This window comes from Boleophthalmus pectinirostris, unplaced genomic scaffold, assembly GCF_026225935.1.
Source record: "Boleophthalmus pectinirostris isolate CB_2022bp ecotype Guang Dong unplaced genomic scaffold, ASM2622593v1 HiC_scaffold_3, whole genome shotgun sequence".
NCBI lineage: Eukaryota > Metazoa > Chordata > Actinopteri > Gobiiformes > Gobiidae > Boleophthalmus > Boleophthalmus pectinirostris.
The window spans coordinates 35,330,461-35,347,678 of NW_026571299.1; the positions used below are offsets into that span (position 1 = coordinate 35,330,461).

Here is a 17,218-nt window from a genome sequence, read left to right on the forward strand (position 1 = left end):
GACCTCTCACTGCGCTCAAACAGATCCCGGTGTTTGGTCTTCACCTGCAGGAAATCGCCCGGTCGTGTGATGGGTACAAGGGTGGGATTTAGAGCACTGAGGAGATGAATACTAATTAGTTACGTGTATGATTTTAGTCTTAAGGTATTTTATTCAGGGAATTGGCTTTAGTGGTAATATGGATGTTTGGTTAGTTTTGTAACGATGTGACAGCTGTTTTGTTTAGTGACCTATTATGAAAAGTGAATGAAGAATTTCCAGCTCCATCTGTATTGACTTTGTCTCTATTTTATGAACTTAAAATGAAGAAGAACACATAAACTATTGTACAAATGAAAAATGTACCTGTATTTGAATGTAGAAATGCATTGAACATAGTCACGAATCAAAAGATACACACATAACATCATCAGAGTTATCAGGTCACAGTTCAATTTTACTGTGATATTGCCTATTTCACTCTTAAATGGCCCATTTTATGCTATTTTTTATGCTAAATACACTCTGTTCCACCTTGTGATGTCATGTGGTAATACAAGAAGTGCTCCACTGTGTTTTTATACTCCATTCACCTTCACTAGAATCATTTGATTTCATGTTAATATGAAAATTGCCACTTTATGACATCACAAGGTGGTACAGAGCATTTTGAGCTTTGGAGATGTAGAAAACCAAATAAAGCAGGGACCTTTAAACACACAAATTCCAGTATAAGGAGGTGTTGCAGCATATAATATATTGCAAGTAATGTCAATAATAGGACTCAGCCTTACCTTCCGAGACCTTCACCTACTTTTTCTCCTTTCACATTATTTTCTTGTACGGTCAGGTAAATGTAGGGTTAAGTCAAAGCATTTTCTCAAATGTTAGTGACTCTTGTCCATTTCACTTGCTGTCTCACTGCTGAAGATGCACAGTTGACCTCAGCCGATCATTATCTCCTAATGATCAATTGATTTGAAAAGAAGAAGGAAGATTATGAAGTCTATTGTCCTTCCAATTTTACTTGCTTATCTTCTTGCTCTTATGTGCGACTTCCTCTTTTCTGGCATATAATTTGAGCAATGCAAACATGAACCATTGTCACTGAGAATTACTCCTTTATCACTGAATACAAGAAACCTAACCTGCCTAAATAAATGTGTCTCTGTCTGTCCTTGCACATGTGATACTGTCCTCTCTCCACTCTCCAGCTGTGTCCTAACATGCTTATCCTCTTCTCCGCAGGGTTTTAGGATGGATGAGCAAAGGTGTCCACTGCCTCCTCCCCTCAAAGTAAGTTGCAAAGCTCTCTCGTCTCACACACCCCAGTTTGAAGCCTGGTTCTTATCTGCAGCCGGACAGACGTTTTTGGAGGCTCATGGGAGAGGTTTGAAGCAGTCAGGTGGAATCCCAAACTAACAAGCAAGTATGATGTAGTAGGAGGAGTACTCAATGAAAAAGCAAGGATAAGAAAGTGTTTTGTGGAGCTTCAACTAATGATTATTTTAGTAGTTCTGATAAGACAACTAATCAAATTATTGTTGCCGTTGCACACTGAGGTCTGTTAAGAATTTTAACCAGAAAAAGGTTGAAATTTGCTGAATCTAGAGAGACCCTAGATTGACATTTTTTAAAAATAATTTGTATTATTGGTAAAAATGTATTATTTGCTTTAATAATGGCACTGTCTTTGATATAAAACATCTTTTGGCATGTGAAAATCATTGTAATAGTTGACTAGTCAAGATTATGCCAATTAATAGTTGCAGTCCTATACTATTTGGGGTTGTATATGTTTAAAACTATACTCTGAGCATGTGTGCTGTCAGATATTGCAGATAGGTTAGTTTGACAGTTCAAATAAAGTTTGCTATGAGGGGTGAACTTTCCTTGAACTTCTCTGATGAAACTACAGGTAGTGAAATGTACCATGATGAGCTATATCTTTATATCTAAGTTGCTTTATTCTAGTTTGTGCGCACATTTCAATGATACATGTGTTTCTAATGTTGAATGACTCCAAATGACCAAAAGTGAAAGTGACAGTGGACGATCATCTGTCAGTTACACACACATGTGAGACTTTCTCAAGATTGTAACTAACTGCCTAAGGCACATAGAAGGATGTGCTCCGTGCCTCTTGTTATTTCACTTCCTCTTTCATTACACTCACTGATATAAATGAATCCATCCGACTTCAGATACATCCTGTCACACTTCAAACAGAATAACACATATTGCTATTTTTTGAATTTCATTTCACAGCTCTCCCTCTCTGACCTGTGATTTAATAATGCTATATTTTTGAAGGGACTGTATATTTCTTCAAACTAACTATAACTTTTTATTGCTGAAAACTTTTTCATTGCTGTGTCCTTCTTTGACCAGTTAACTCTGGTAACACTGTTATTTCCTGTGCTTGGTTTATTTAAGTGCACAGAAAAATCATTATCTTCTGCTGTGTCTGATTGTGACATTCTCATAAATAATTGAACAGTTAGTTTGCGCACTGAAGAATGTTTTGGAACGATCAAGCCCAAGGAGAATGCCCACAAGACTGTCACACATACCAAAAAATGAAGCCTTAAAATCCTGGTTGTATTACATGTTATATTTACTGAATATGTTTGCTAAGATTTTATATTTTCATTTGATTAGTTTGGGAAAAAGCAAAATTGTGGTAATATAAACCCCAACTATGCATTTTGCATGACTGACGTTGATTGAAACTAACTTTAAAAAGTGAACCCATCATCTGTTAATACATTTGACATCTGTAACTGTGTCTGCGTTGCATCTCATCTTGACTCAAACTTGTTTATCATTTTCCAGACAGAAGAGGATTACATCCCCTACCCCAGTGTTCACGAGGTATGTCCTGAATTTCTAAAGCCCATTCTACTCCATTTGTTTTTATAATGTGAGTGCATGTGTCTGACTGAGTGTGATTTGTGGCAGGTTCTGGGTCGTTGCAGTCCCTTCCCTCTCATCCTGCTGCCCCAGTTTGGAGGCTACTGGATTGAGGGTACTAATCATGAGCCCAAAGACCCCCCAGAGACAGAACAGCCCCCCTGTCCCACCGCACATGTCAAACTGGAGACCAACAGCCTCGCCAAAATCTACAGGAAGCAGTTTATGGGAAAGGTCTGCTGCTCTGTTCAACATATATGTTTTAGTCACCTGCTATGCACTCTAATAATTGAGAGTTAATTGACAGTTTCTTTTAATGTTATGCTAATGAAGGGCTGAACACTTGTGGCAAGATTTGGAATTGTGATTTGAATAATACTTTTTAGAACTGAATAATAAATTCACAGTGCAGATTTCCAAATGCATTAAAGTGCCCATATAACCCTATTGGTTGATTTATGTTATATTTATATTTATATACAAACATGTGCTTTGTTTCATTCCCATATTTCATTTATACATAAACATATTTAGACTGATGTCTTTTCTCAAGCAGAAAACACTCTGTTCCATGGAAGATAATTTGTTCCATCAGAGTTTGAATTTTAAATACTATTTCATTTCTTGCTTTTTCAATATGTTTCATATTTAAAGTAAAAATTTCACCTTTTAAATATTCAGCACATATATTTTCAAGCTCTCAAATTCAACAGTCAAAATTTAGTGTAAAATTTGCTGTGAAAAATGTCACAGACGCTCACTGATGCTCTTTCATCTGAGAGCGGGGATTAGATTTAAGAAATTAAAGAGATGAAGTTTTGATGAGGCTAACTGTGACCAATCAGGCAGGTTCACTATTTCCTGCTTGTTGCTAAGAGTGCTTTCACTCCACGAGGTATGGACAGCATACCAAGCGGAGGGTAGCCCACAGCAGACATGCTTCCTCATACCCTGCCTAAGAGCCTCCCTGGCCCAGGGAGCTCAGACTCACAAACCTATAGGGACTGCCAGCCACAGGGCAGGTGTCTGGACCCAACCGTGGCCCTGTCACACCCCTTAACCCAGGGCGGGGGGGGCAATGAAACTGAGAATGGCTCATTAAATCAGTTTTGGTTCCTTTGATCGCTCTGCCGTTACTTGAACCACGTTTGGCCACAGTTCGAGGTTCGCCCCACTCACCACAAACATGAAATGAAATAATTAGTATCCCCTCCCATGATGCATTTCTAATAGTTGGTTTGGAACTACCAGTGACCTACCATCAGAGTTTTGCATTTGGTGCAGTCCGAGACCACCTCTTTTTTGAAGTCTCAGTCCGCTTGATTTAGTGTGGATCCGAGTGTGATTGATGCTTTCACACCAACAAAAATTAACCAAACTAAGAGCTTCTGGTTCAGATGGAACGTTTGGTGCACACCAAATGCTGTCGGTGTGAAAGTACCCTAAATTAGATTGGATCACTTTTCATCGATTGCTTAGGCCTCGGCATCTTGCATCTTTCCTGTGAATTTTTTTCACTGTGAATTTTACACACTCAATTTTGACTGTTGAATTTGAGGGCTTAAAAATTTGTGCTGAATATTAAAAGGTGAATTTTTTTATATTGAATTTTAAACACTTTGAAAAAGTATACTTAAAATTTAAGGAAATTAAATTCTGAATAAAAATAATTCAAACATGTTTTTTCAGAGTTGAAAAATTCAAAGCGAGAAATTCAGTGGTATTTAAAATTAAAAAATCTGGTAGATGAAATTATCTGACATAGTTCCATCTAATGATGTTATGTGGTAATACAGAAAGTGTTTCACTGTGTCTTTAAACTCCATAGACCTTCACTTGAATCAATTGAATAATTTCAGCCCTTTACTGAACAAAAGGTAAAAAGTAGCTGCTAACTTGAAAACTACGGCTTCATGACATCACAAGGTGGAACAGAGCTTTTTGAGTTTTGGAAATGTAGACAGACTAATAAAACAGAATTACTGAAACAGGTGTAAATAAAAGAAAACACCACTCCAGGTATGTTTTTGATGAGGTAACAACATTCAAATATTGTTTAAAGCTCATAAGAGTAATATAGGACCTTTAAAGGGGCTGTACAAATTTTTTTTCATGTAATATAAATTAGATTTTGCCTCAGTACAGCTATATTAGATATATATATTATATATGACCTCTGTGTGCTGTCTGCATCTTGATCTAAAGCACTTTGACTGCTACAAACTGTTGAAAATAAACAAGTTCTTTTCACATTTTGAGACAGTAAAAAACAGGTTCAGTGACTTTGACAATGAGATTTAAATGGCTTAACTGATACATAAACCAGATGCATTGCAAAACAACTTCAAAGTTGTCTAAACTTTTAACTCAAGACACAAACCTAGATAACAATCATCATTTAAATGTACCTGATGCAACCATTCAAAATGCACTTTCAATGGCTGCCATCTTATGGTCCTATGTTAGTGTTTCTATCTGTTAGTGTCACAGTTTTTCTTATTAAGCATTATATCTGCTCATCTGTCACAGGAGCACTTTAATTACTACACCATGGACGCAGCTCTGGGACACTTGGTCTTTTCCATGAAGTATGACGTCATTGGGGATCAGGAACATCTGCGGCTCATGCTCCGGTATACGACTTCCCATTTCTTTTATCTGTAACCTGTTTTCTGTGCTGTTTGTGCTTATCGGGCTCACTGAAGCTGGCAGTTCAATGATGTGTTTCCAGTTTGATTTCAGACAATATGCGTTGGTACATCCCACATGCGCCTGATAGTCTTTCTCATAAACGCTATCTTCAATTAAACGTCTGACTGCAGCTGATGGGATCATCGGAGCGGGAGATAACAGAATTGGTCCATATTAGACAATGGTATCTCCTAGTCAGAGTGCTTAGTCATGTTTATGAATCAGCCTCTTTTACTGAGGGACACCTGTGTTACTCAGCTACTTTAACATACACAGATCAGGCATATCACGTCCACTGGCAGCTAAAGTGGCATTCTCTCATGGCACCAATTTGTCAGATGGATATCAGATTGATAGTAGGTCAATCCAGAAGGAAATTTCAGTTTAGCTGCAAAAACATTTCCATGTTTCCCAGTTGTGTTTGTGTCTTAGTCAATGGTATCAGTGCATCTTAACAGAAGGTAGGATCAGGTAGTATCAGCAGATCATATGTCACAGGAATTTGAGGAGGGTAAACAGCTCTCAGGACAAAAATGTCCTCTTCTGGCATCACAGTCAACCTTCAGGGGAGCAGGTTAACTCTGGAGACAACAAGACAATAGGAAAACTCTCTCCTAAGCCTCACTCTTACTCCACTTTGCTGTTTTGGTTCAGTGATGAGATGCAAAGTATTCTGTCACATTTGGTTTAAAGAGTTTATAGAACCTTGGAGGTCCATAACTACCTCAAATAAGGAGACAAATAATGATTGGATCCAACAGAAAAACTATCTGTGATAAATGTTGACAGTGGTTTTAATATTTTGCCTTAGTGGTGTACTAAAAACAGGGCCCATTGGTTCTGAGCTGACTTTGCATCTTGTTAAGTTTTTATAGTCAAATCATTTCTGGTAGTCAGCTAGTGTTTTTGTGCTGTTTAATCTGTGTTTTGTTCAGTTTTTTGTTTTTTTGTTTTTTTTAAAGACCTTAGAATTTCTTTTCAAGACAGCAAAACACCCGAGGCACCAAAATATTGCTAAATTGGAAACACATTTGCTGGATGTTTGGGAGTTTGAGCTCTCACCTCTGTGCCACCATTTCTTCAAGTCATAAAGCTATGGACATTTATGTAAGCGTCTACAAAAATAACTATTGGGATCCATTTAAACACTTTCTACTAAAATACTGCAGTGCACTCTCAGTAGGAGTGCTACTCATTTGTGCTGCACAGCCTCCCACCACTATGGCCCAAAAAGGATCTCTCTTTTATTTCACACCTGTTTACTCACCCATCCTCCACCATCCCGTGAATAATTTGAGCCTCAAAGTCTCCTCTTCACTTTTTATAGCAGAAATCTCTTTTTATTCAAGCTGCTCTCATGTGGATTAGTATTAAACAAAGACTTTTTCTGTGCCCACCACATTATTCACAGAGAGATGTTTTCCGCGGATGGGGCACCGCCCACAGTCACCTTGGCGCTTCTTCTCAGAGATTGACTCACTGCGGCTCTATTTAAAACCAGTGGATACAAGTCTGATATGGTTGTGGACAGATGCTTTAAATAAGACTTATTTAACATTCACGGTCATATTTATAAAGTTATTCTACAAGAAAATCAGGACAGGACAGAGCCATGATAGCTTAACAATAGCTGACGTGTTATAACCCTGATCGAAGCCTAAATTAGGACGTTAATATCTGTGGCAGTCTTGGGTTCATATTTTGAATGTATTATGCACATTTCTGAATGAATCATTTAATTTAAAAATGTCCAATCTGCATATTTCTATGAAGAGAAAATTAAAATGCCTATTAAGTTTTTACTTTGGTTAAAAATGGTAAAAAATAAATTGACATAAAATGGACATAAACATGCTTTCCTGTGTGATTAGTGGCTAGGTGGATGGGTAGCCTTATATGCCATACAATGATGTAAAGGGGTACCATGACTCTCAACAGGTGTGTTAGTATTTTTGCATTTTACATTTAGAACCATATAGAACATATAGCTACCCACCATCTGTTCCTTTGTATATCATGTAAATCAAGTGTGCAGGAAGGAATCACAATTGCTTGATAATTGCAAACTCAAGTGACTCTGATCAACAGCTATTTTACGATCACACATTTAATACTAATAGTTCTTTTCTGTCAAACCACATTTATTCGATTTTAGATCTTGTTACCGCGTGTTAAGATTTGGTTTGATGTACTTTCTTCCTCACTCTCTCTCTCTTTGTCCTTCAGCACAAGGCAAAAAACCTACCACGATGTGATCCCCATTTCTTGCCTTACTGAGTTCCCCAATGTGGTTCAGATGGCCAAGGTAGGCTGCAATTATCACAGAATCGCTTCCCTCTGTACTGTGTAATTAGAGCAGCCAAGACTAAGCATTCTATTTTTGCTCACAGCTTGTTTGTGAAGAGGTTAATGTGGACCGATTTTACCCTGTCCTCTATCCAAAGGTACTTTCTATTCACTGATGCAGCTGTCTCCACCTGCTCGCTCTTGTCTCAATGAGGGTGTATTTCACTTTGTTTTGCAGGCATCTAGGCTTATTGTTACATTTGATGAGCATGTGATCAGCAACAACTTCAAGTTTGGGGTGATTTATCAAAAGTTTGGGCAGGTGAGTGGTGCTTTATATAAGACTTTATATAACTTTATACAAGACAAGGCTCTGAAGACAAGAGCTGGGAGATGACAAAAATGAATCACCTTTCTAATATTGAGCAATCCTGATTTTTGATTTGATTATAATTTGATCTATTAAGTAAACCAAATAAAAATGTCTTTCAGTACTAATTTGCTGCGCATAAACAATAACAAATTTGAATTACTGTCATTTACATCCAAAAACATTTTTTCCAAAGCCTAATCAATTCTGGGTGGTTTTAGTACTGAAAAAAAAAAAAAAAAAGAAAGAAAAAGCATGCATTCTTACTCTCATACTTTTAACCTATCTTGGTGGAATCGTCTGGTTGTCTCTATGGAAATTGATCAGTTTAATGCCATATTGTTGAACATTTCAGACGAAACAATGATATCTCTATGGAAACAAGCAGATGACGAGCTCTCACACAGAAAAGTCACATAGTGAACCTTTAAACTAACTACTGTCAATTAAGTTTCAACTGTATTTTGTATCTATTAACCTTGCTGATGTTGCTTTTTATAGACGACAGAGGAAGAGCTGTTTGGAAACATGGAGGAGAGCCCTGCCTTTGTAGAATTCCTGGAGTTTCTGGGACACAAGATCGAGCTTCATGACTTTAAAGGGTTTGTGCACTTTGAAATCTTGTGTCTGTTCTGTCCAACACTGACCATCAGTCATTGTATTGATCTGAGCTGCCCTTTAAATAGGTCCCTTGTAAAGCGTTTTGTAGCAGCAGTGGTTGTGAGCAGCAGACTCACTCATTAAACAGGCTGGAGAAGCGCCCTTGACATGTGCTTGGTGATGAATGAGTGTGCTTGAAAGTGCATGTTTGACCCATTTTAAACCCCTTATTTTGCTGTTGTCTTAAATTGTTTGTGTCAATTGTCAATTTCCTTTTTTTAGTTAGAACAGTCAAATCATGTGAGCAGTCCCAAAGACATGGGTGTTAAGTGAATTCAGATTATTCCCAGTGAATAAGGCAATATGTCACAATGACAATCATGAATTAATACAATCTCTGTTCATGCAGCATGCTACATCTTAAACAACTGTCTTTCATAGTTACCCGTACATTATAGTGCCAGTATTAGTACTAGTACAAACATTTCCTAATCGATTTCAGTACTAAGGAAAAACTGATTCCAATTTCGATACGTTCTAAAAAAAATAAAATAAATAGAAAATAAAATAAAACATATTTTTAATTTACACAAGATGCACTGGTCCCATACATGGAACTACTGGCTCATTTTCAACAGAGACTCATAGTTTTACCATCATGCTACTTCTTTTTGGTATTGATACCTGCTCAAATGAATATCTGGTTTTGATGCAAGGTTTTGTATCAGTATTTGGGTTTGATTTCCAACTTTTGTCAGCATATAGGAATCTGCTGTAGAAGGTTTGCTGCTTTTGGGATTGAATAAAACTAAATGTAAATTATTTTCTGTACCCAAACATACAAAAAATACTTTCCTCTCCTTCCTACTTCAAACAGATGTATATGATTTTTGTTTTTGTCCCTCAGGTTTCGCGGTGGGCTGGATGTGACGCACGGGCAGACAGGGACTGAGTCGGTCTACACAAATTTCCACAATAAAGAGATTATGTTCCATGTGTCCACCAAGCTGCCTTACACAGAAGGAGACTCACAGCAGGTACAGCACCACAGTGACATGTCAATGAGTGGTTGTCATGCTTGCTAATGCGTGCTGGCAAAACACCTATCAATACCCACACACAAGGTTATTTTTATGTCTTAGGAAATCAGAACATACTAGATGTAGCCATGTTGACCAATACATTATATTTTATTACATGCACTTATGAATAATTCTGTAAAAAACAAACAAAAATATAGTTAAGTGTAGTAGTTGATAATAGGGCTGGGCTGGGCCTCTCATGATTCGATACGATACATGATACATGGCTCATGATATGATATTATCATGATATTGTGATACATGCAATAGCTGATTGTTTGTGATTTTGTATTTTAGCAAAAGTGTTTCTTTGTTAAAGCATTACTTGCAAAGTTAACATGATATACATACATCTATTTTAATTAATGTCAATTAATGTAAATATGCCAGGTGTATTGCAAACAAGTTTTCCTCCTCTATTAAGCAACAACACTGTAGTGCAGTCACCAAAACTTCTCTAAAAATAATAATAATAATAACTACAGGCGATCGATACAGTAGTCTACAATAATAATTCTGTGTCACCAAATTTCATATCAGAATACATCGTTATTTTTGCACACCCCTCGTTAATAGGTATTTCTCAAACTACTAGCAATGGCAAATACATCTGAAAATTGATATGTACAAGACACATTTTTATGCAAGCGATGCTGGGAGTTGGTAAATAGAAATCACTTCACTTCAGTTTATACTTGAAAATTGAACTTGGTAACCACAGTAACCCATGCAGATAGCCCATATTGCTGAGCATGAGGAGAAAGGCCGGGCATACAGTAAACACCACCCACATAGATGATTCACGTTGCAAATCAAGGAATCTGTCACCACCATTATTACAAAGAGAGAGCCATGCTGAAGCATTAGCTCATTAGCAGATGTCAAGTGTGGTGCTCCAGCCCTGAACTCAAGTCAGTTTGGAGTGTACAAATCTTATCACAGATACATATGCACTAGTCTACAGAGTGTACCTGATGTATGCCATGAAAAAGCTTGCAGTATGTTCAAATTGCTGTGTGTTCACTTTCGATTTGAGGCAAAATGTGTATATTCTTGAAGTCACTGTGCCTTCCTTTAAAGTATGTTTTAAAGCATACTTAAAGTTTACTAACTTGGAATAATGGTAGCCTGTTATGTACTGTATTTAATAATTACTACTCAGTGCAGTTGGATGGAAGACAAACTCAAAATATGTTCTCAGAAGTAAAAGCAACACTTTACAGTATTATAAACAAAATTGACTTCCCCGTAAGAACAATTATGTGTATGATGTATTTAATTAGCCAACTTCCAATTATTATGAATGTATGTATATAAAACAGTAACATAAATAAAACTGTACATCCAACCTTAAGGCAGTACCTAAGTTACAAAGGCATTAACAAGTTCACAAAATGTCTTGTGTTCAAACAGATGGTGATATTGATGTGAGGTGCACACAAGGCCCGACAGACACCAGCTGTTAAGTAATTGTGCAGCTGACTGGAAAAGTGATATCAATAACTCCCAGAGCAAATGTTTGCCACAATGACTAAGTACACAGTTATTCCACTGTCAGGATGCTTTATTGTTATAGGGAACAGTGTACTGCCTAATGTTAGTTTTAGGACTATATATCTAACAGGGGTGCAATGCAAATGTCCCAGTGATGTTTAGGGACCACATTATAGAGATGTGAGTTCTTCACCCTTGAGTTTACTGACTGTCACTTTATATTTATTATTAAAGTCATAAAAACCTACCTTGATGTGTGCACTGTAAAGTATGTATTTGCTTGGACATAATTTCAAAACTTCGGTTAAGGTACACTTTATTGTCCCTGTATAGGGAAACTTGTCTCTGTTGTCTGCATTTCACTCATCCTTCAATGCTGATTCTGTGTCTTTATTCAACACAGAATCACACATTTATCATGTGTGGCAATCATGGACTTACTCAATGAGTAAAATAGTCTTTTGTCTGTCCATATCTAATTGTGAGAAACACAATGCACTCATTTACAAATAAAAATATTTGGCCATTTCAAGAACAAATGAGCATTTTTAAATATGATAGTAGCAACAGATGGAAGAATGTGACACTCTGAAGTGGGCGTGCTACAATTTACTGGATTCATTTGCAACATCTTGCTAACTTTGCTTAATAAATAAATAAATCACAAATCACTTTTAGTTGTACCCATTTAAAAAAAAAACTGAAAGAGAAGATATTTGCTAATTATTGTATTGATTGTGCTGACTGTTGTAGAACTGCATTAGTGTATGAACTCCAAACTCTGTTGACACAAACATAATTTGGGGCCTTTTGTGAGGAGAGGGCATGTCCCTGCTGGAGCCGTGTCCACAGCTCCACTGGGACAATTTGCTTCACAGTCGATAGTTGAGCGTGAGCCTGGAGGTGATTGTGATTGGTCTGTGTTTTGATCCGGAGTTTGAAGTGCTGTCTCTCCTGATGTGTGCCTTTCAGCTGCAGAGGAAAAGACACATCGGCAATGACATCGTGGCCATCGTGTTCCAGGAAGAGAACACGCCGTTCGTACCAGACATGATCCAGTCCAACTTCCTTCACGCCTATGTGGTGGTGCAGGTGGAGAACGCATGCACCAGCAATGTCATTTACAAGGTGAGCTCAAAGCATGCACCAATGAAATATAATGTTTTATACATCCTATTTTGTCCAATTTAATATGACTATGATCTCCTCTTTCTGCTTTTCATATTTTAATATGTTTTTGCCCTTTATACACAGTAATGTGTACATTGATTAGGTTTCATTTAAAGGGTCTATATTACGATGTTTTCTGATTTATGTTTTAATGTGTAATGTTTCCTCATCAAGACCATACCGGAGTTGTGTGTTGTTTCATTCACGCATTTACCAAACAAACCCTGCATATTTAGACTGAGTTCTTCTCTCAAACTGAAAACACAGTTTTTAAACTCCATAAACCTTCAGTGGAATCATTTGGATCATTTCAGCCCTGGAATTATGAATCTCTATTGAAAAAAGGTAACAGGTTAACTTGAAAACTAAGTGGAACAGAGCATTTTGAGCTCTGAAGATACAGACAGACTAATAATAAAGGGTTACTCAAACAAAACACAACTCTGGGTATGAGTATGTTTTTGATCAGGTAATAACATTATAACATGGCTAAAAGCTCAAGTCAATTTTGCATCATATAAGACCTTTCAGTTTGAACATTAATTGCCAAACTCTGCTCTGTCTAAGAAAAAAACTGTCTTTTTAATATTATATAATGACTTAATATGCCTATTTGTCAACCACAATACTAAGTGGTTGGATAATTGTACTGAAATCTACAGCTTCATCTTTGTTATGTTGCCTGCATATTCAGAGGTTATAATACTCCCAACAAATGGAAGCTTAAATGGACAGTATCTTGTCTCTCTCTTGTCAGGCTACTTTAACTCTTCTATAACACACAAGTCTTTATGCAAGCCTGGATATAATTGGAGAGTGTTTGGAGAGAATTGGAGAGAGACATAAAACCTATGCCTCTGTGGTTAAAATAACTACCTTGTTTTTGTAATTCATAACTCTTATATTGTTACCTCCAGGTGTCTGTAACAGCGAGAGATGACGTACCTTTCTTTGGCCCTGCTCTGCCTGACCCTGCCATCTTTAAAAAGGTTAGGAACCACACAAATACCTCAGCGCTCTTCCTGACAAGCCCACATCACAGACCTCCATTAATTCTGTCTTTTTCCTATTTTTTCTTTCTTTCCTCAGGGCCCAGAATTTCATGAATTTCTTTTCACTAAGCTCATTAATGCAGAGTATGCCTGCTACAAGGCTGAGAAGTTCGCCAAGCTAGAGGTGAGTGATGGAGGAGAGATGTGTGTGTGTGTGTGTGTGTGTGTGTGTGTGTGTGTGCGTGTGTAGAGGTGTGTGTGCGTGTGTGTGTGCAGGGGCTGTATCTTATACCATATGTTATTCTGTCATGCTTGGATTTTTAAAAATAGTTTCTGTAGCTGCAACTGTAATACATTGGAGAAACATGAAAAATGAGAGCTCTCTTTAATTTACATAAACTGGGAAATTTATTTTAAGGCCAAGCACAAAAAATAAATAGAGAGTTACAAATCCTAGTGTTTTAAAACACTGTAACATTTTTAGATGGGCATCTGAAGCAGTAGCTCACCAGTACTGTCTCAGTGAATGAATGGTGAACTTTGCAAAGAGCTATGTCAATTACTATAATTATTTTATGCTGATGACATTCATCTTTCAGGAGCGCACACGGTCCGCCCTCCTGGAGACCCTTTATGAGGAGGTACACATAAATAGTCAGTCCATGATGGGGCTGGGAGGAGATGAGGATAAGCTGGAGAACGGGAGTGGAGGAGGAGGAGGGGGAGGCTTCTTTGAATCCTTTAAGGTACTGTCACTTTCTCATATGTCTCTGTGTTATCTGTTTATCTCTGCTTTGCATGATGATCACTGGACACACTTGTTTTTTGACTGGGATTCTGGGTATTCACACACCAGGAAACAAATCATTTTTCACACACATTTTCTATTTGTGTAACTCAAAACAGCAGTCCTAGCATTGATTTTATTCACTACTATACTTTGTCATTTGTTTCATCAAAGTAATAGTTTCTTAAATTAATAAGATTGTAAGATAAGAAGACTGGATTACAATTCCCTTTTAAAATAAGAGCACAATGCCAGACCATATGCACACTCAGCTACTAAGTGTAAACAAGCTTGGAATTATCTTGGACTTGGAATAAGTCAGAATAAACACATTTGACTCATAAAAAGTTTAAGAATAAAACTTATGTCTATTAAAATATCAAAATGAAACAGCAGTCGTTGTCTGTAAATGACACTTGCAGTAGTGTTGTGTTCACTCTATGGGTCTGGGGCTGTCCTGTGCTGTCACTGGGAGCTCCATGTGACCAGGAGGGCGGTGGAGTGTGCTGCCCAGTAGAGGAGGCTGGAACTGGGCTTGTGTGTGTGTGTGATGAGTGCTTTAATGACCCTCATTATGGAGCTGGAGATGTGCTGCGCCTTCTCCCCTGCGGGCTGCGTCTCCCTGTAGTGTGGCTCCTCCTCTGACTCACTCACTCTGTCATCTCTCAAATGTCTTGCACTTAAACATCAACATAACAGAAATGTGTGTCATTTGCGCCGCATGTTTGGATGTTTTGTTCTTGTTCTGTCCATGTGATATGCTGCTGCTCTACACCATTTTTCCGTCATCACACCTTTTTACTATGAATGTGGCTTCTGTTGTTGTACAAAATGTAATCTTTATCAAGCTTTATCTGTATCATTTTCTGCCTGCCCACATCTGTTTCTTTCATTCATTCTTACAGTGCTTGTTAGGTAGCCCTAGTTTTCATTTTCACTTTTTATATAAATTAACAACAAAATAATTAATCATGAAGCGGAATTGCGCAACTTTTCACCACCATGGAGTTACTATTGCTTTGCCTGAAATGTTCCACAATATGGTATTAAACTGATATAAGATGCATTTATTGAATTATGGGTGTTTTTAGTGCTAAAAAATGCCTTTAAAAACATGCATACTGGCTGTGATTGGGGCCGCCTCTTCACAGATCTGACTTGTAAATTGGCCTGTGGTGTCTCCTGCTTGTCTTTGTGGAGATTGATAATGTCTTCAAGGAAACACGCTGGCAGGCGAAAAGCACCTTTACTAGTAAATTGCATTAGTTCTTATCTCATAGACAACTTGCACTACTCACTATGGTGTCGGTATAGTTGTACCACTTTTCCAGCGGTCAGTACCTGTCATGATGTCTGGGAAGCAACTCCACCTCATCCATGGGGAACTAGCTCACAACCTCCAGGATCTGTCTGTTTGAAATATACAACAGCAAACTTTCACAAACTTTTGGGATCAATTTTGTATCAGCGCAGTCTACAAAACCCTCCCCCAGGTCAGCACTGGTCCAGCAGCACTGTAGAAAAGCACACATCTAACCCATTAGGACTGATAATGCCTTCAAATGATGAGTGTAAATTATGGTCTTACATCATATCACGATACAAAAATGTCAAAATAAGGGAAAGGCTTGATACTCTGTGCCAGTTTTGATACCACAATGAGACTTTTTAGACAATATCTTTCACAAAACAACAGTAATTTCTTTAATTTTACCATCACCTTGTACTACTTCTGGGTCCACGTCAGTCTGTTCAGTCTAACTATTCAGGAAAGCTTCATTTTAATTCCTTTTTTGTAGGATTTGTTGCATTTTCAGGTTATATGAGCAAAAAAAACATTTCCCCATTCCATTTTGCTCTATGAGAGGTCAGAACTTTAAGACTAACTAGAAAAGCATTCAGAGAGCGCAGACCTCCGCCAAGGACTACTCCCATTTTTTATATAAATTGCGATAAAATCAGTCTTCTGGATCAGATCCGGATCAGCCTTTGGAATATGAAAGAGGATCCAATTGTCCATCCCTGAGTCAAATTTCATGGGGTTTGGTCAATAATTAACCGAGATATTGAGAAACAAAATTTTTGGCCTCATTTACTACAATGTTAACTAAAATCCAGGATTTCTTCCGGATCACCCCCAAAATGAAATCAGTTCTTCCTTTTCACATTTCCAACAAATCCTGAAAATTTAATCAAAATCGGTCCATAACTTTTTGAGTTATGTTGCTAACAGACAAACAAACAAACAAACAAACGCCGGCAAAAACATAACCTCCTTGGTGGAGGTAAATATCTCATAACTACCCTGAACTCACAGAACCTTAAAAGAGGATGCAGTCTCAGTATCAATTGGTTCACGATAGAGCACCACAGACAGAGACAGTGCACTGACAGTGTCTCCTCATCTCTCCCTGCAGCGGGTCATCCGCAGCAGAAGCCAGTCTATGGACGCCATGGGCCTCAGTAACAAGAAGTCCCACACAGTCTCCACTAGTCACAGTGGCAGCTTTACCCATAATGCCGCAGAGAGTCCCAAAACCCCAGGCATTGTAAGTAGCTCTGTTTTGGTCCACATCAAGTCTAAGTGGTCATATATTGTCACTTCTGATAGTATCCCAAAGTGGGTAGAGTAGCTTAAAATTGTACTAAAGCAGAAATACTGTTACTTAAAAATAATATTACGCAGGTTGAAGTGCAAAGTAGTGATCCAACAGAGTAAAACATATGCAGGGAAACGTCAGCCCAACCAAGAGTAAGTCTGGACATTACATCTCATTTATAGTTTGAAATTAAGTAATTGGAGCGACAAAAGATTATATAATATACAAAAGCTGGTAATTTCGAAAGGATGGAC

General features: G+C 37.7%; 1 protein-coding gene across 5 annotated transcripts in view; it reads left to right on the top strand.

Moving 5' to 3' along the window:
• The window catches only part of rap1gapb (RAP1 GTPase activating protein b), a 53,185-nt gene that overhangs the window by 27,274 nt on the left and 8,693 nt on the right, over nucleotides 1-17,218 (top strand). For 4 of the 5 annotated variants that reach the window (XM_055160095.1, XM_055160096.1, XM_055160094.1 and 1 more), the window contains exons 3-16: nucleotides 1,228-1,275; nucleotides 2,815-2,853; nucleotides 2,941-3,126; nucleotides 5,422-5,525; nucleotides 7,810-7,888; nucleotides 7,974-8,027; nucleotides 8,108-8,191; nucleotides 8,741-8,841; nucleotides 9,747-9,876; nucleotides 12,388-12,543; nucleotides 13,503-13,574; nucleotides 13,675-13,761; nucleotides 14,177-14,323; nucleotides 16,782-16,913. In XM_055160095.1, the coding sequence (XP_055016070.1) occupies nucleotides 1,237-1,275; nucleotides 2,815-2,853; nucleotides 2,941-3,126; nucleotides 5,422-5,525; nucleotides 7,810-7,888; nucleotides 7,974-8,027; nucleotides 8,108-8,191; nucleotides 8,741-8,841; nucleotides 9,747-9,876; nucleotides 12,388-12,543; nucleotides 13,503-13,574; nucleotides 13,675-13,761; nucleotides 14,177-14,323; nucleotides 16,782-16,913 (1,410 nt within the window). In that variant the 5' untranslated portion in view covers nucleotides 1,228-1,236. The remainder of the gene's footprint in view (nucleotides 1-1,227; nucleotides 1,276-2,814; nucleotides 2,854-2,940; nucleotides 3,127-5,421; nucleotides 5,526-7,809; nucleotides 7,889-7,973; nucleotides 8,028-8,107; nucleotides 8,192-8,740; nucleotides 8,842-9,746; nucleotides 9,877-12,387; nucleotides 12,544-13,502; nucleotides 13,575-13,674; nucleotides 13,762-14,176; nucleotides 14,324-16,781; nucleotides 16,914-17,218) is intronic. The other variant, XM_020918612.2, reaches the window with a different exon arrangement.